The 20,028-nt window shown below is 38.1% G+C and overlaps 1 protein-coding gene across 1 annotated transcript in view; it reads left to right on the top strand.

Moving 5' to 3' along the window:
* ABCA12 (ATP binding cassette subfamily A member 12) overlaps nt 1–20,028 on the top strand; it is a 180,496-nt gene that overhangs the window by 62,201 nt on the left and 98,267 nt on the right. Inside the window, exons 4-8 of the mRNA XM_024763225.1 lie at nt 8,963–9,054; nt 11,035–11,132; nt 12,266–12,274; nt 13,767–13,943; nt 16,531–16,709. Of these exons, the coding sequence (XP_024618993.1) occupies nt 8,963–9,054; nt 11,035–11,132; nt 12,266–12,274; nt 13,767–13,943; nt 16,531–16,709 (555 nt within the window). The remainder of the gene's footprint in view (nt 1–8,962; nt 9,055–11,034; nt 11,133–12,265; nt 12,275–13,766; nt 13,944–16,530; nt 16,710–20,028) is intronic.

Here is a 20,028-nt window from a genome sequence, read left to right on the forward strand (position 1 = left end):
GAAATTACAACACTCCCTCACACTATACACAAAAATAAACTCAAAATGGATTAGAGACCTAAATGTAAGACCAGATACTATAAAACTCTTGGAGGAAAACATAGGCAGAACACTCTTTGACGTAAATCACAGCAATATCTTTTTCAATCCACCTCCTACATTAATGAAGATAAAAACAAACGGACACAGCAGTGTAAAACAAATATACCCCAAAAAAAAAAAAAAAAAAAAAAAAAAAAAAAAACCCTGGGTTGGCAAGGCAGTCCTTCTTAACTTCCCTCAGAGATTCTCTATCCTACCTCAAATTGTCAGTGACATTGCCCTAAGACTCGATCACAAGCATAAGATACAGGGCGATGTCAGGGATGTTATCTCCTGGAAGAATAACATATTCATCTAGCTCTATGTGGAACTTCTAGATATAACAGAAGCCAGGAAATGCAAATAAGGAAATTAAGGGTCTAGAAATCAAAGTAATAAAGTTGAAAGTATTCTTAACTAAACAGCAATCTTTAAATGAAGTTAATGTGTATGGTGTGAGAAGAAACTGAAGAATAAAGATAGGGAATCTAGACCACTTACAACCTCAGTTTTCCATCCTGAGATTTTAAACCTAAAGAGACACCCAAGAGCCCAACTGTCTGTAGAACTGAGAAAAACATTGTAATCTGAATTGACCATGAGATTATCCTGGTAGAGATTTTTTTAAGTGTCTCTCAAGAAAAGATGATATTTATCTATAATCAGAGATATTTGGTTCCAAAATTTTAATTTAAATTCCTTGACATGTAGCACCATTTCTCCTTTAATATTATCTTCGTGATTTTGATCATCAGATAATATGGGAGATACTTTAAGAGAGTTACTAACTATAAGCTGCTTAGCATAAAATATCAACATGTCAAGAATTGTCCTGGGAAATGACTGGAGACACCTAATTTTTGGGTTGCTAATTCACATTGGTTTTGTGAACCAAACAAATTCTCTCCCATTTTGTTACTTGCATTCTAATGGAAAAGTAAGCAAAAAAGCAATAAAATAAATAAATAGCATAATTACTGATAATAATAAATGTACTAGCAAGAAAATAGAGCAGGTTAAGAGGTAGAAACTGAAAGGTGGGAATTTAATAGGGTAGCAAAAGAAGGGCCTCTGCTAGAAGGTGACATTTGGGTAGAGACCAACAAGGACATGGGAAAACCAGCACCAGCATGTGAACATCTAGAAGATAAAATTCCAGGCAGAGAAACAGTCAGTGATCCTGAAGTGGGGACAAACCTGATCATTTAGAGGAACGGAAAGCCGGCTAATATGACTAGAACGTAGTGAGGGATAATGAAGGCGGTAGGGGATATGGTGAAACAATAAAAACCATGAGAGAAAGAGCCTGAAGAATCAAACAGGTAAGCAAAGGGAAAGGATTTGTCTTTTGTTTTTAGTATAATGAGAAGCCACTGGAAATTTTTAGGCAGGGAAATGACATGACATATTTTCTATGAGACTAATATATTCTAGGCATATACAAGCATTACCTCAGCTAGCAACTAGTTGAGTTGTGTATCTCTGCAAGGAGACCCAAAGCTGAGTAGAGCCTATGCCCCCTTGTGTAATCAGTGTAGAGGTAAAGTGAATGAATATTTTGTTCATTCGACCACTTCATAGATGGTCTCTGTGTCCTTATGTGAGTGATGAATTAGGCAAGATTTATGCCTGTGTTCTAGCAGGGTAAGGTAAATATTAAATCAACGATAGTAGGAGATAATGCAATGAAGAGTGCCAGAAGGATGCTGAAGCAAGACACCTCCACACTTAAAGTAGAAAGAGAGCTTTCAGCTGACATAATCAGGTAAATCTTCATGGAAAAGTTGTACTTGAGATGGACATTTCGTGAGCCAAGTGATAGAGAAGATATGGGGAAAATTAGTGTCCATTATTTACAAATTGGATTACAGCTCCAGCTGGGGCTCTCATCTTTGTATCTTTTTTTTTTTTTTAATTCTGTGAAGAACTAAGTAACAAAGAGGGAAATAGTTAACAAAATCTAAGAAGTCCATAAATATACCTCTGCCCAAAGAAGTATTTTTCTATGTAATATAATAGAGAACCAAATTCATGGAGTCCCCTGAGATGAGCCATTGAGTTTGTCTTGGAACCAGGATTAAAGTCCAGGTTTATTTTACCCTCTGTCAGTTATTCTCCAGATAGCTGATCATATCTCTTTGTTTTCAGTTTTATTCCAATCTCCAGGTATTTTATTGAGCTCAAGCTCTATATTGCTGTATATTCAGTATTTTCTCTAAACTACCAAATAATTGGAACTTAATTTGGAAAATTATGTACAATAATAAAATTGCATTAATGATATTTCCCACCATGCTATTAACTTTTATGCTTTATATAGCCATGCAATGAAACTGGGGCATGGTTACTAGGTAAGCCGTTCCATACTAAGTAAGCCATTGCACTAAATTACTTCCCTTTGGTGAAGAAAGATTCACCAGCATAGCCTCATTAAGAAACAAAACAGTCAGGGAAAAAAAAAAAATGCCGTCTTTGGCTTCATCAAAAGAGGCCCACCTGGGGCTTCCCTGGTGGGGCAATGGTTGAGAGTCCGCCTGCCGATGCAGGGGACACGGGTTCGTGCCCCGGTCCGGGAGGATCCCATATGCCGCGGAGCGGCTGGGCCCGTGAGCCATGGCCCCTGAGCCTGTGCTTCGCAATGGGAGAGGCCACAACAGTCAGAGGCCCGCGTGCCGCAAAAAAAAAAAAAAAAAAAAAAGCCCAGCATGTTTATTTTGAAAGACATGATCACACTCAGTCACTACTTGCTGGCCAGTCGCCAAGTTTTTTCATGCGTTTTTGCATTGGCACCAACCTTCTGTTATTAAATTCATATTTTTCTTAAGCATTAGCTTCAGGATGAGGTGCTTTAAAAAAAATTCAACACTATACTCAGCATCAACTGTGACTAGCTGTCTGAACGAAGAAATGATTACATTTATGATTTTTTGGCCCTTAATGCACAAGGGATGATCCAACATCATGGGACATACCCTTGTGGTCCTTCCTCCCTGCCCTGCCTCTAAGAATACATCAGAACAGTGGGAACCCCTGGCTGTGCCATTGCTCACACAGCTGGCAAATGGCAAAGATCATCTTGCAGAGCTCACAAGGTCATTATTTGGAGAAGCAGTTCAACATTCCTGCAGCTCCTGTGGGGTATTGCCTCTTTGGATTTACTCCCTATCTCTGTCATGTCGACACTCATCCATGACCTGTGTTTTCCAAATTCATACCTCTGCTCCTATTGAATGGCTCCTACAGAACTTGAAACATAGCTAATCAGATTCTATTCAGGGAAATTTTAAAAGTGCCAAGACTTTTGTTTAATACTGAAAAATATGGATGTGTTTAGAAACTGACCTGAAGGAATTAGGAATATGCATCTGACTGTTGGATATATTATTGGAGGGGAGAGAGGTTTGGGTGGGGAGATGTCAGAAGAGTTCTCCAGAGACCTGTGTGAGTAAGATTATTAAGGACAGATAGGGTGGTGGTTACCAGACTAGAGGAAGGTGTATTTGAGATAGGCCATAAAAAAAGAATCTCAGAACTTAATAAAGGAAAGGAATCAATGGCGGCCCTTGTAGAGTCAGTTTAGAGGAATAGGCAGGTAGCTTTGCTGCTGACTGTGATGGCAAAATGACAAATTCCCTTGTAGTGTTGCCATGTTAATCTGCCTGTGTCGGGGCTAGGTAGAACATAATATGTACAGGGTCATCTGAAAGCTACTGTGATGTTATCTCCTCCTCTATATTCTGCGTGCTTCTGTTACACCTCTGCCCCCAAGGCATTTCTTCATCTGCCCATCGTGGTGCCTTTAGAAATGTATTAGCTCAGATATACATTATATCTCCAAAGTCCCTCCAAAGAATATAAAAAATCCTAGGACAGAGCAACATACGAAGGCATTTCTAAATCTTAACACCTTAATGATATAGATTGTTGATTGGTAAGTGAGCTACCTAGAAGAGAGGTGTATGTTGAACATGGGCAGGCAGGGGTTGTATCTGAAGCATAGATGACCCTGAAAGAATGAACATCAGAATGAAATTGAAGAAAATAATGAAAAAACTTAAAATGACTTCTTCTTGGGGGAGTCAGGAAGGACAACCATATCAAATCACTGAGGAGGCCTCAGTGCCATTACAACATTCTTATTTGTACTTAAAAGTCGGTAATGAATGCCATCTGAAGCTGGAATCAGAAATGGGCCTGGAGCAGATTTCATGCCTTCTTTCCAGGTGTCACTACATACCCGTATAATTGTAATTCTGGGGAAAAAGGGAAAAAAATATAAAAAGTTTAACTAATCCTTAAAGACAAAAAAAGAATGTCAGAATTTTCTTTTTAGGATTTGCCATATGTGTCTTTCCTGGAAGCAGTTCCTTTTAAAGACAGAATTACCATGGCACACATGGATGCCGCCCACACAGGTAGTCTTTCCCACTCACAGGAAATATAGAGACATTCAATAAAAGTGCATAAATCCTACCGTTGCAATGATATCTATAAATGTGACATTTCCCCAATGTAACTGTTGGTAGACATGTCTGAGAAGAAGTAAAACTACTCTGAGCCTAGTTTCCCTCCTGGTGTCTTAAATTTAACATTTTGAATCCAAGATGTTTCCCTTATTAAATTCCTTTTCAAAGTAGAGCACTATAAATACCATAGAAGCAGACTCTACCTCTTCAGCATTGTTAGAGGCAGGCCCTTAGCCATCTCCGTGGTACTGTACATGTGGCTGGGTCCAGTAACAGGCAGGAAAGTGATACCATGGGCCACTTGGAGATTTGACTCAGGCTTTCTTGCCTCACCCAGAAGGTTGAATTCTCTGGACTCAGGTGAGCCTACATGCTGGATTCAGGGGCATCCAAATTTTGTATAATGCCTTAATATACCTCCCAGAGATATCTAGTATGAGAGAGATTCTCTGAGACTTTCTTAGAGCTATTCAGAGTTCCTGAATAGGATTTTTAAATCTCCTGAGTTGGTCCTAGAGAGTGGGATTAGGGAGGAGTCATCACTGAATAAATCCACTTCTCTGTCACAGCCTAGTGCAGGGTTTCTCAATCTCAGCATTATTGCTACTTGGGATCAGATCATTCTTTGTTGTGCTGTGCACTGTAGAATGTTTAGTAGCATCCCTGGCCTCTACCCACTAGATACCAGTAGCATCACTCCCGTCCAGTTGTGACAACTAAATATTTCTCCAGATATTGTCAAATATCCCCTGGGAGCAGGGGAGGGAGCACAAAATTGCCCCCAGTTGAAAACCACGAGTCTAGTGAAAGTATGAAGAAAAAGATTTTAAAGTAGCAAGAGGCATGAATTAGGTTATGATTCTAGGATCTCGCTCTATAAGAAACACAAATGACCACTCTAACTTAGCATCCCCAGTCATGTGTTGTCATCATTCCCTAGGCATGTCCTTACTTAGCTATTACCATTAACGTATTATAATCCCTGTTTTTTTTATTTGACTTGCCCATTATATTACATATCGTGGGAATTTAATAAATGTTAGTGAGTTTATGGATGAATATGGTGGATAAAGTGTAAGATTGATTATATGTTTGTGTCTGTGGCGCCATCTCTGGTGTTTCCTCTTCCAAGGACCTTTGCAGAACCAGGTGTGCAACAGTGGAGGCAGGGCAGGCTATTTAAAAAAAAAAAAAAAAGACGCTTCCTTAGCTGTCAGTTCTTCCAGGTGATATTCTTTATTATCTATTATTCAGTGCTTGCCATGTGCTAAACATCCTACCATCTGCCAACACAGTACACTGTAAATAGACTTTTCTCAAGCATTTTACAGTCTGAGGAGAAAATTGATCATTACTTCAAATGGAAAATTCCTCTTATGAGTAAACTGAGAAAGAAATTAAATAATAAAACGAAGAAAGGGTTACAGAATTCTGGGTACTTTCCCTCTTCCCACCTCACCAGCCAGTGCTCACTGGTTCCAGATTATGAATGATAAGGGTGCATCCATTTGGTGTCCAGAGATCTTGAAGGTTCTAGTATTGTAAGATTATGTGGGGAGTACAGATACATAAGTGTGGGGCTTCAGCTCCATATCAATGGTGAAGGCTGTGTCTTTGTACCATTTTCTTTGTGGGCACTTTGACAGTTAATATTGGTGAGTGTCTATGATGACAGGGCCCAGAGAGGCACTTGTTAAGGACATCTCACCTAGTACTCACAACAGCCTTGCAAGATAGGTGTATCATTCCTAATTTTCAGATGAGGCTGAAATTTTTTAGGAAGAGGCAGAGCTGGGATTCAAAAGATATCTAACAGCTCCAAAGTTCTTTCTTCTACATCCCAGCAACACTGTCTCTTTTTATTTAATCAGCCGTCCTATCTTATGGTTCAGTGCCGTGCTAGGTGTTCTGAATAAAAAGAGCATCGTCATGGTGCCTACTTCCAAAGATGTCACGGCCTAAAATGGAAAAGTGGTAGGAATAGGTACACAGACAAACATAATACACTTAAAATTTATATAAAGTAAGTATGTACAAAATGCTTAAATTGTGTAAAATGATGGAAAAGATACTGGTTCTCATTCATTACTCTAAGAAGCATAGAGTTCTCTGTCTATAAGTATGGTCAAGCTAATTAGAAAGCTCAGAGACTACACTTAATTCAGTAAGACTGGATACCTTCCTGTCCTCCTTTAGTAATTTAACAGGGAGTCAAAAAGAACTAATTACCTTTGCTTGGGGGAGGTAAGCTGTATTTCAACTTAGAGCCTTAATTCATCTTTTTACCCACAATGCTTGATGTTGCACATTTATTTTGTGGTTTCCGTTTTAAGAGTTGACAGACAATAGTTACGTTGAGCAGTGGCAGAGGACACATGCCATGACACTACACATTGTAAATGCAAAGCAACACTGGGGAAAATTTGCAGGAAGATGACCAGCAAAGTACGTGTGAGATCCCATGCTCTCTCCCTGACAAAAGGCCGTGCCGGGACCCCCTAAAAGGAGATGAACCGCCTCCCCACTCCTGTAACGTGGGACTTGTAGGCAACCGTGTAATTGTGGGCACTTCCTGGTCAAGGACGGGTCCTGTTAGAAAAGAGGCCTCCAGACTTCCTTGTCTGGAAGAGCCATTTTCTGTTGAGCAAGTTCAAACCTGTTGAGCCAGCAGCTTGCTGGGAAGGGGATGAACTTGTCTTTGGCATTGAAAGAATATTTGAAGGAATAATTTTTGGGCTCTTATCTGAACGTGGGAAAATGGTCAAGGTGTCCCCTGTAGAGTTGATGCAGCTTTTGCTTCTCCAAGCTCACACTTTCTTAATTTCCCATCACCTCTTTTTTGTTCCTCCCCCACTCCCATTTATTTTTCAAGTCTCTGTTTTCTCTTGCTCCTTCTTTCTTCTTTTTGATGTTTGTCACTCTCCCTTTGGTTTTTGTTGCTGTCCCTATTCCTTAAAAATTTTATGAAGGCAGTTTTTCCCTTTATTTCAAAATGTGTTGATATTCAGTAGTGTTTCTTACAGTATTTCAAGCTGAACTAAAAAAATGTCAAGAAAAAGAAAGTGAACTTGACTTTCTCAAACTTTCTAAAACTTCTGTTTGAGAGCAGGAAAAAGGTTCAGGTCATTTCTTATTTTTATCTGAACAGTTTTCCCATCCAAATAGCCAGCATAAGGAATGTAAGAAGATTTAGGGGAATACAGTCATGGTCATGAATAATTCAAATATACATTAAGAATGCAGAACTTTTAGAGCAACCAGTACATTTTATAGAGAATATTGGAAGAACACTAGGGAATGAAAACAAATATCACCCCTTCTTATCATTTTTATTAAAAGGACACGCTGGGAAAAAAACAGATTTTTTTTCCCCAATTATAAATCATAAAGTATCCTGGAACCAGGACTCAGATCTTGTTTCTAAAAAGGGAAGTCAAATCAAACCACAGTGGCAAGCAGAACTTCTTGCTTTTCCACTGTTATCTTTTTATATCCATTTTTATGTACCGTAAGTAAGCTTTTTATAAACAATCAGAGAAAATTCAGATTATTCATTCCAGATGTCTGGACTTATTTCACTCTTGAAATAGATATATTTATTTTAGACACTTACTTTAGGAATATCAAGTTTTCAAGAAAATATGATTATTTCCATTTTAATAATAATAAACTAAACAGGAAGCAATTTTTTAAAAAGAGGGTTACTGAATTGTGGAGTGGTCCAATAATATTTTCTTCCAGAAGCTGGTGTGATCATGTTGTGCAGAGATTCCTGGCACCACATGCTATCATTACAGCCTTGATACACTCAGTACAATTAAAACCCTGAGTACATCATTATTTCTTTAATACCTGGTGCCACCTGTAATGACACCAACCACAGTGCTTAGCACAGACTAGATATTCAATAAATGTGTCTTCTTCTTCTTCTTCTTTGAATCGGTCTTGCAAGTATTCATCTTTGACAGTCTTCAAAATGCCATCTATAATTTAACATAGAAGACTTCTCTTTCTTTCGTGGTTGACAAATAAGCAGACCTTGATTTCAGTCTCTGAAGCACCCTTTGACGACCATCTATTTGGGATCCGCCATCTTTTTAAAAGAAAAGATATATATCATAAATATTTTCAGTATTTAGCTCTAAAGTCCTTTTTTCTTTCTATAAGAGTGAAGTAAAAAATAAGTATTTTAAACCTTATCTAGGCCATTTTCTCTGAGTAAAAATTTACCTTGTAGGAGCCTTTATATATTCATTGGTATATGGTTAGGTGAGTTTTGTCATTAAAATCCTAGAAAGTAGATTAAAAATTTGAAAGTCCTAGGACAGCCCTGGAATCTACCACATAATACATTGCTGTAACTAACTGAAATTAATGTGAGTGAAGTTATAGAGTTCTCGCTTTTTCTTCTCTAGTGAAATTCTGAGAAAGTCATCCAACCTGAAGAGGGACAGCAATTTATCACTCCAGAGCACTGAAGTTCCAGAAAAAAGGCACACATCACTGGGTAAGCTATCCTCTTCTGCCCAGGTTAGAACAGGCCTTTTGGAACAACCAGTAAAGGCCTAATCTTTAAAAGTTATACTTTTAACTTTTCAAACAAAGATGGAATGCCTAGAATATCCCTAAGAGATCTAAATATTCCTTATGGTTGCCCGAGTGTGGTGGTGCAGTTATGCAAAGGTCTTGAGAATAATTGGAAATTAAGTTCTTACTGAAATACTCTCTAGGAGCAAAACCCTAAATGGTACTATTATAATGTTGAGAATTACACGCTTTCCCAGAATTGACTAGGGACTCTTCAGTTGCCTGCAATTCGATAACACTGGGATGGTTAGAATGCCCATCGATAAAAAATGTTGGATAGAATCTCCGAGATTTGTCCAAACTTTATTTTTACAGATGAGGAGTATGAGGCCCAACAAGGTTAAGCACCCTCCCTGTCCCATCATCCAGCTGACCTGGTACTAGAGCAGCTGCCAAGATGGGACTCTTCTAGCTGTAGTTTTCTTCCTCCCACTCTACCACTCAGCATCACAGTCATTCATCGTGCTTGTGTACTTCTTTCATTCACAGCTAGGCCAGTGGCCCTGAGACAGTAATGTGCAGAATACCCCCAGGCTGAGCTCCCTGAACCTTATGTCCAGGTGCTTTTGCTGCAGATGGTCTTGAGAGACACTCGTTGGAAGCCACAAATTGAGAGTAAACTCTCAAAACAGCAGGACTGTTTTGTATTCATTGGCAAATACTTATTGGGTGCCTGCTGTCATGTAGGCCCTGTCTTAGGTACTGAAGATACATTAGTGAACAAAACAAAGATTCCTGTATGTCAGAATATGATTGGTGATCTGGGGAAAAAAAGGAGTACCTTTAAAAATGCCATGTGATATTTAAGATTCTATGATATCAACATTCCAATACAAGTTGATGGACCAAATGAAAAGAAGTCCTTTGTTATTGTAGTAGGACTATAGCGGTGAGTGGTTTTGAGGAGTTAACGTGCTGTTGTGAATGATCTCTGGGTGTTTGGCTGAGTAGGTTACAGCACAGTAGAAATAAGATCATACTGTTGTGGTCCAGTAAGCTTTGCTTTGCTCAGTAGCCACAGATTACGTTTCTTAGCCTGGCCAGTCATCTCACAAATGTATTGCTTTGGTCTAGAGGAATCAGTTGGTGAATTCTTCAGCCCAGTGAGCATTTTAACAAAGCCTAGGCCCCACTGATGTTAGGTCACTGTATCTTTGAATATTAAGATCCTTTGTTGTGAGGATAATAAAGTGTTTCTGTACACAATTTATAAAAGTGAACACACTGGCTTAATGAACATCCATGCTATAGATCTGAACATACTCTTCCAGCTAATGCTCCTAACCAGGAACATTCTGCCACGTTATAAATAGTACTGGATGAGGCCACTTTGGGAATTACTTAATTAGCATATACAGTAGTCTGGACTAATTGCTTCCTCCCATTTATTTGATCTGAAACACCATTCGAAAACCACTTTGGGGAGGAGAGAATTTATGATCCTAAGCAGATTTTAGCCTCCCAATTGAATAATTAAAAAAAAAAAACACTATCACCAGATGTGCATTGGCAGATCCTTTGAACAGATGCTGGATATGATGGATCTGTGGAGCTAGTAGAGGCACCTCAACTCCTCTAGGCCTGAACAGAAATGATTCAGTTTATTAGGCAATAATATTGGTGATAAAGTTTAACGATATAAACTGGAATGAAAGCAAATGACATCCAAAAATGATTGGAAAAAACCCCAAAGCAGACCAAAACCATCACAGTTTTATGTGAAAGGAAAAACTGACGGACTTTGCCGTTTTGCCAATATGAAACTTTCATGGAAGATGCATATTTGAGCATATTCTTGCTGTGGAGTATATGAGAGCATAAGTGATATTTATGGATTCTTATGTGAACCTGCCTGTGTGTGTGTGTGTAGTATGCTAATCTCTTCTTTCTTTTACAACAGCCACAGTATTTCCTAGTCCACGTTCTGATTTGGAAAGTAATGGAACAGATACTTTCAATGGTAGTCACGTGCTTGCCTGGATCCTTAGTTTGGAAAAGGTAATTTCACTCAGTTTTGTATGGACTCATAATAAAAAGCAGGTAAACAAATGCCTCTTAGATTAATAGAGGAATCTTCCAAATAGGAAGCGTATTCCCATTTGGAGTAATATCTCCAGGAGATTCTTTTCTTGAGAGCTCTTTCATAAAAAGCTTAATTTTGAGGCATTCTAAATTCCTTAAGGTCTTGGATATTTATTTACTTCCCTGTTAAGTCCCTTAATTGAACTTAAGATTTTCATTTAGTAAAAACTAGGGTGGCATTACATGTGATCTTTTAATTTCCTGAAGCAGGAAAGAAAAAATGCTGTATGAAAGCAGATGAAACTTTAACACCCATCAGACTTGCTGCCTCATCTATACTAATAATGCTTTTGGAAAACTTAGAGCTATAAAAAGTATCTCCCCAAAGTAATAAAATCCCTTTCCTTAGCGTGGTTTAAAGCCCTTACCTATGGATTTCCGTCTGTTTACCAGTCTTCCACTTTAAGATTCCAGATTGCAAGATGATAAACATCATTTCTATCGGAGGTGTAAACTGGCAACCTATGAGCTATATGTGTATGTGTGCACATATACAAGGCTTTTGAGAGATTGAATTTGAATGCCTTTAGGCAGAAGAGGTACTCTTCTGTCAGCTGCAATCCCCACTTTTCCTTATTGTCTTTTATCCAACCAGATTCATACATTTAAGTTATTTGGCTGGCCGATGGACATTTAAATCCTGCTTTACGTGCTCTTCAGAAATTAAGAGATCATTTTTAATATTTTGCCATGGAGAGACTACTACTCTCTCTCTCTTTCTCTAACTATCTATCACACACACACATAAGAATTTTTAATAATATATCCATGTCTTATGTAGTAGACGTTTCTTCCATCTGAAACATAGGGACATAACTCTGGTCTTTATTCATATATTCCTGTGACCATAACCGCTGCTGCTTAATATGTGTCTATTAGTTCCCCTTGAATTAACATTCTGTATAACTGAGGCATCTTGATAAACTTATTTATGTCAGTAAGCCAAAGAACAACACAAAAATGTATGTCAGGAAAAGGCACCATACCTATCAAGGCAGTTCAGCCAGTGTTGGTTGAAATATAAGACTTCCAGGGTCAGTCCAGTCTAGATTTTGAAAGTCTAGTTTATATAATAGTTGAGGTACCTAAAGCACCCTGTGTAGCTGAGGAAGCCCCACCATGTGCCCACGTAATTCCAGTATAAAGCCTCCACAAATCGTGCTAGGGTGCAAACTAGGGAAAGTTATTTTATTCCATTCTATTTCTTCTGTGTTGGTTCCTAGAAGCAAACAGCCTTGCACTGTATAAGTTAAATTCTTTAATAGCTAGAATAGCAGTGCTATTCTCAAAAATACCACGTTATTGTATTGAAACTCCCAGGTTCTCTTTCTCATATGGAATAAAATTTCAGAATTTTGTGAGGCATCACAGAGCCACGTATCCGATGGAGATAAGTCAAAAATGAATTTTCTATGTATAGATACATATTTTCAGGGTAGTTGGAGCAGAAAAGGGATGTAAAAATCAGGATCACATATTGATGCCTCTGTCAGCAATCGCTCTGATTCCTTTTTCTTTCTGTTTACTGCTCTCTGCAACCCTTGCAAGAATAAGTAGAGAAATCATTCTGGGGTGAGCTTATATGTAATGTTAAGAAAGAGATGTGGATGAATGACTAGAAGACCTGGCACTTAGAGTATCTCCTGGAATAAGTGGAGCCTGTCTTGTTTCATTACATTTAGAAGTTGAATCACTGGAAGGTAGAGTGTAGATTTTGTGATATAAAGGGAGGTTGAAGTTAGCTAGCCCTCACCTCACAGGTTATAATAATTAATTACTAGGAAGGATGCATTAAATATTGCAACTAACTGTAATTGGCTCTATACATATCTAAACAACTTAATGGTGAATGTGATCAATATTATAGATGAAAATAGTGCTGCATCTGTTAACTGGTCTGTACTGTGAAACATATGGGGGACTTCCATTATGAAAATGCTTTCCAATTATTGCCTTTGATAATTATATGCTTGTATGTATTTTCATATATGTGTTTTCTTTTTTCTTTATATGCATAATTCTTAAATGAAGTAATTGCTTTGCAAATGAAACATAATCCATGTTTTTCCACTTCTCTAAACAAACACTGTTGGTCTTGAGACTAGACTCTGAAGCTCTTCCATTTTGGAATTCTTCCAAAGATCCTGGCCAATTTCCCATGAAGTGTCACAAATTATTAGGACACCTAAGTCTCTGCTGTTAAATGTCCAGGAAAAGCTTAAGATTTTTAAGCCTGAAGATTTTTGTGAGACAAGATCTAGTACATTTAGGTTGTCTAGTCGGAGACAGGAAATGTGTTCAGTTTAAAAAATCATATGCAAATCTTTTAAATCATAAAGATGACAAGAGTTACCACATTCACACATTCTCTCAGTGACTTTTCATGAGTAAACCCAATGTATTTTAGTGTTAATTTAATAGTTGCTGTAATGCAGGACCTTAAAATGGCTATTATGTAGACAGGTCAGTTTCCTTGATGACTAGGACATGTTAATATCTATATTTACTAACATTATTATACCACTCTTCTCACACACATTGCTTTTACAGCAAAATTCGACTTCAGAAGATATACGAAGAGAACTGTGTGAGAGCTATCCAAGATATACTACCGATTATGCCTTCTCTTGGACCACTCTAGGGAAAAATGTTTTTAACATATTTTGCCTGTCCAACATGACCCTTTTAGAGTCTTCTCTCCGAGAACTAACAAACCAGTTCTCTCAGGTGAGTGCAAATATTTTAACATGATCAAGATCTCATAAACAATAGAAAGAAGTGTATTGTTTCCATTGTCGTATACACAAAGTGACTCAAAAATGAATCAAAGAGCAAATTCATAGCCCACATGGACTAGGAAATACTGACTGAAATGTTGGCTCACCTTTGGCATGAATTCCTTGCACAAAGATTCACATACAATGTCTAATTCTAAGTAATATGTCTGTTTGCTATTTAAATGTGCAGGATTGAAATTATGTTAATGTTGAACCAAAAATACTGCATTTTGGTTAATGTGGAGACATCTTTGTAGATGAAATTTGACTTTGCTCTATCGTGAATGAAGATTGACTGTTTTCTCTGGGATATTTTATTTAAGTGAGATTACTCAGGATACAATGTAAGTTTAATAATTAAACTATCAGAGCCTTATAACTCTCAGAAGTTAGAATAATGGATAATCTTTAAAATGTTTCTTCTAAGGTCAAACCCAATTTACAAATTTGATTTTTTATGAAATAATATAATCCCTCTATCCCAAATATTATACATTAAAACCAAGAACTTTATAATATGGAGTGCTAATGACCATTTTATGCTAGTCTTAAATTAAGATGTGAAAATAAGACACTGATAATCTTCTTTTAATGAAACTCCACATACAATGAAAGTTCATAAAAATATTCAGAATTCTCTCAAAATTTTCTAAACAGGAATAAATGAAACATGTCCACATCTAACATTTTTCCCCTTGATTCTCTGAATTTTATTGTAAGTAAGTGCAGAATGCTTAAATTACTCTTCAGTAGTCTGAGTTTTCCAAATGAACTAGAGACACTGTTATAATAACCCCAATCCAATGTAGAGCACTTAAAATTCTATCTCGACAAACTCAGCAGTCACGTAGAATGTGTGGTTAAGAATATGTTGTTCAGGGGCTTCCCTGGTGGCGCAGTGGTTGAGAGTCCGCCTGCCGATGCAGGGGCCGCGGGTTCGTGCCCCGGTCTGGGAAGATCCCACATGCCGCGGAGCGGCTGGGCCTGTGAGCCATGGCCGCTGAGCCTACACGTCCGGAGCCTGTGCTCCACAACGGGAGAGGCCACTACAGAGGCCTGCGTAAAGCAAAAAAAAAAAAAAAGAATATGTTGTTCAGGGGCTTCCCTGGTGGCGCAGTGGTTGAGAGTCCGCCTGCCGATGCAGGGGCCGCGGGTTCGTGCCCCGGTCTGGGAAGATCCCACATGCCGCGGAGCGGCTGGGCCTGTGAGCCATGGCCGCTGAGCCTACACGTCCGGAGCCTGTGCTCCACAACGGGAGAGGCCACTACAGAGGCCTGCGTAAAGCAAAAAAAAAAAAAAAGAATATGTTGTTCAGGGGCTTCCCTGGTGGCGCAGTGGTTGAGAGTCCGCCTGCCGATGCAGGGGCCGCGGGTTCGTGCCCCGGTCTGGGAAGATCCCACATGCCGCGGAGCGGCTGGGCCTGTGAGCCATGGCCGCTGAGCCTACACGTCCGGAGCCTGTGCTCCACAACGGGAGAGGCCACTACAGAGGCCTGCGTAAAGCAAAAAAAAAAAAAAAGAATATGTTGTTCAGGGGCTTCCCTGGTGGCGCAGTGGTTGAGAGTCCGCCTGCCGATGCAGGGGCCGCGGGTTCGTGCCCCGGTCTGGGAAGATCCCACATGCCGCGGAGCGGCTGGGCCTGTGAGCCATGGCCGCTGAGCCTACACGTCCGGAGCCTGTGCTCCACAACGGGAGAGGCCACAACAGAGGCCTGCGTAAAGCAAAAAAAAAAAAAAAAAAGAATATGTTGTTCAAAATCACATTTTCAGCGTGAAAGACCTTGAATTAAGACAGAACAAAAGCCTGACTTCACTAGTATGAATGAGCTTATTAAGAAGATTGTTTTGGGTGGGAATATAATGAAGGTATTAGCTGGGTCCTGTGATTCAGAGCAAAAGTACAGGTCTTGGTTTTCATTTATTTGTTTGCTTATAGTACAAGATATGATTATTACAAAGGATATTCACTCTAAATCATTATTATAACTGAAGTTCCTTATATTCCAGCAGAACTTTGGAAATATTTTATTTTGTTAAGTATGTATAATTGTAATAGTAGACATTTTCATATGTTTGTATATATACATATTCACACCCATATAATGTAAAATATATAACTTTTAAGGGTTTTCTATGCAAATAATAAATAAGGTCTACTAATGGATATAGAGAAGATACGTCTGCAGATCCTACACCAGATCCTAAAGAAAAACAAAAATATTACTCTGAAGCTAATTTTATTTTAAGAAATTAATTTTAGTTTCCCAAACACAATTTAAAATATTTTGTATAAACAGTTTTGTTAACCAAACATTAAATATGCCAATTCCTGGAACTATAGGGAAGAATCTAATTATGTGTAAGAACATTTGAAATGGTTTATAGTTTTTCCACGTAAAAGATGACTTCAAACTCAATGAAAATCTGAAAGAATTACTTATGTGAAAATCTAAACTTTTAATGTTTTCAAAGGCAGTTAGCCATGTGGTTACACATATTGAAGTCTCATTTCACCCCGTTTGTGGTTTTATTTTTTAAGCTATCAAGTGATCCCAATAACCAGAAGACAGTGTTTCAGGAAATGGTCAAAGTGCTGTCCTTTTTCTCACAAGTGCAAGAGCAGACAGCCGTGTGGCAGCTTCTCTCCAGTTTTCCAAATGTGTTCCGGAATGACAAGACACTAAGCAATCTATTTGATGTTCTTCGAAGTGCAAACAGGTAAGAAAAAGTAAGAATTAAGGGGAATATTACTGTTCATAAAGAAGTCTTTCTTTTCTTTTTTTTTTTTTAATATTACCTGTAGGATCACTGGTAGGTAGGTAATTTAAACACAGCAAATAATCCTTCAGCACCTTATTGCAGATCTTGGCAACAAAAGTAAGTGTATTAGTTAAGCAAAGGAGAAACACACATTGTGGTCATCAGGATTATTGACAGGTTTATGGGGAAGCAAGGACGAACACTAATCATAACATCTACAGTGTCAGTTGCTATCCCAGAACTTCTGAGAAAGATGGTAGAGCAGGACCAATAGTAGATTGGAACCTTGACTCAGGCTCACTCAGGGACAACCAGGGCTTGGTGCATCTAGTATTTTAACTGTTCAAGAAGAAAATATTTCATTGGGTTTTGGTTGGTACTACACAGTAAAAAACAACCCCATTGGCTAGAGTTTACACCAAGCCACCCCAAGGGGTTTGGCCTCCCTCAGGTGCAGCCAGCTTAAGCCTGCATATTGGGTTGGCTTTATTTGACACTTATGGCACAGAGATTTGAAAAATTTTGCAGAAGAAACCCTTTTAAAGCCTGCATTCCTCATAAAAGAGATCTGAGCATGGCCAGCATTCAGAGTTTGATGGACACATACTTAGGTTTTGGCTGTCCAGCTAATTTGGAAATGTGCATTAAACAAAACAACAACAGCTATATTAACAGCTAGCAGTTACCGGCTGCCTGTTACATGCCGGACACTTTACTGGACCCTTCATATATATCACATTGAAACTTACAACAGAACTATTATTTATTTTATAAGTGAGATAACAGAAGGTTATAAGAATTAAATATTTGATGATCATGCCGCTAGGAGGGTTTGAACCTGGGTTTTTTAACTCCAGAACCCAGACTGCTTCTGTAATATGTCGCTTAAGAGCACAGTGGATTCCATCGCTAATGTCTGAAGCACCACAAGAATTTTCTCATCTTCTCTGATAAGCTTCCAAGAGTTTATATTTGTTCAAAGACCTTATAATAAGCCCTCATGTTGTTGCATTAGTTTTATTTGATTCTCACAACAGTTCTTTGAGATTGAGACTACATATATCCCCATTTTATAAAAAAGGAAACACACACTAGTTTTTTAAAGTTAAATCTTCTTTACTATTATTATTATTATTTATTTTATTATTTTTTTTTTTTGCGGTATGCGGGCCTCTCACTGTTGTGGCCTCTCCCGTTGCGGAGCACAGGCTCCGGACGCGCAGGCTCAGCGGCCATGGCTCACGGGCCTAGCTGCCCCGTGGCATGTGGGATCTTCCCGGACCGGGGCACAAACCCGTGTCCCCTGCATCGGCAGGTGGACTCTCAACCACTGCGCCACCAGGGAAGCCCTACTATTATTATTAAACTAACAGTATCACTAAAATCTGGAAATTCTTCACAAATGACTGTATTTTATCATCAAATCATTGGTTTATCTTACTCTTTGTTGATCAAGTAATATGGACAAATAAGCCCCATAAAAAGGTTTTGAGGTTATTTACACCAGCAATTTTACAAAGTTGTAATATAGTTCAGTCACCGAAACCAGATTATATAATGTTAAGATTATGACAGAGGTTAGCAAAAATGAGTAATCTCAAAAGTCAAGAATTGTATATGAAAAAAGATACATGATATTCACCATTTATGAGGAAGAAGTTGTGCTAAGATATGAATCACAAAAACTCCTTTTTAACTTACCTTTACATATAAGGAAACTTGTTTTGGATAACTTCCATTTGTATATGATGAAAAGGACAGAAAAACAAAATCAGTGAAGTGAAATAAAAGTATTTTGATCAATAGTTTAAAAAAAAAAAATAGTTTAAAGGATTTCAGAGAGGACAATGGTCAGGTGTCATTTTTAAGTCACGTTTTGTTAGAAAAAGATGAATTAAGTCTTCTGACATTTTTATTAATTATATTAATAACAATAATGCTGACAGTTACAATGAGATTGCCAAGTGTTCAGTCTTTGAAGGTGTTACTTTGGGACAACAGATTAGCTGAGTCAAGCAGAAGGCCAAGCTGGGAGAAGGCTGGCAGAGATCTACAACCACAGAACATTTAACTGGTCTCCACGGTGACCAGGGTTCAGAAGTAACTCAAAGTCTGAGAACCAGGAGATTCTTGGGGGCAAATATAAAAATGCCTGAGGTATTGACTGTTATGTATATAGAGCAGAAATGAAAAAAATACAGCCATGCCCCTATGGCCAAGCGCACAGCTGTAAAAACAAGCTAACAGTGCTGTGGGCTCAGTGCAGAAATGTTCTGTCCTCCTCCCCGCCATGTTGGGGCAAAGTGCCAGAGGCAAGACATAAAGTGGAAAGAACATGAACTTTGAAATTAGACAGAACCAGTTCTATTTATTTGGATAACCTCGTGTAAGTTATTTAACTTTTTGAACATTAGTTTTCCTGTCTATAAAACAAAACAAATGAAAATGACTTTATGGAACTATTAGAGAAGTAAATAAAATTATAAATATATATATGTTTATATATAGACACATATCTACTAGAAACTAGAGGATACTCTTAGCTCTCTCAATATTTTCATTCATAGCTAGGGAGCTAAAATTAAAATGACCTTAATTTAAATATTAAAAATTCCAAAAATATGGTAGAAAGTGTATGCACACGCTGTTGCTGGAGTGAGCCGCCAGCTGCTTAGGGTGCATATGGAAAAACTATCACCTAGTATGTATTACGTTTAACTTCACAGTGGCAAATCCTTAACAAAGCCTTTTAAGTGACTACTCATGTATATTAAAGCATTGCCTCACAGTTATTTGTGAAATTCAGACATACTTGTACAATGCTAACATTTTTTAAATGTGCTAATGACAATAAGGGGATAAAAAAAGGCATTTCTTAAGTCACTAGTTGGTCTTTTGGAAATATGGAATGAACTCCAGCATTGTTCATCCACAGTGTAGACCGCCCATCTTATTAGTAACGTAAAACTCATAGGAAGACAGTGCCAGTTAGTCTGGATATTAATTTTGAGCTACCCCTGGAGCAGTGCCTATGGGCCATTTAGGGGCTAGAATGCAGTCTTTAATTAGGGCAAGCTCCATTTTTTTTTCAAAAACATTACCATTTGTTTACCTTTGTAAAGATAAATATTTATCAAATGCTTAATTAATAATTATTCTTGAAACTGGATCTTTTATCTGGGCTTGATTTTTAATGAAAATAATTTCCAATATTTAATTTTTTCCTTTAATTAAAAACAAAAAAGAAGTATCCTTTCACTGGAAGCTTCTATTTCTA

This window comes from Neophocaena asiaeorientalis, unplaced genomic scaffold (genome assembly GCF_003031525.2).
Source record: "Neophocaena asiaeorientalis asiaeorientalis breed wild unplaced genomic scaffold, Neophocaena_asiaeorientalis_V1.1 scaffold86, whole genome shotgun sequence".
In the NCBI taxonomy this organism is placed as follows: Eukaryota; Metazoa; Chordata; class Mammalia; order Artiodactyla; family Phocoenidae; genus Neophocaena; species Neophocaena asiaeorientalis.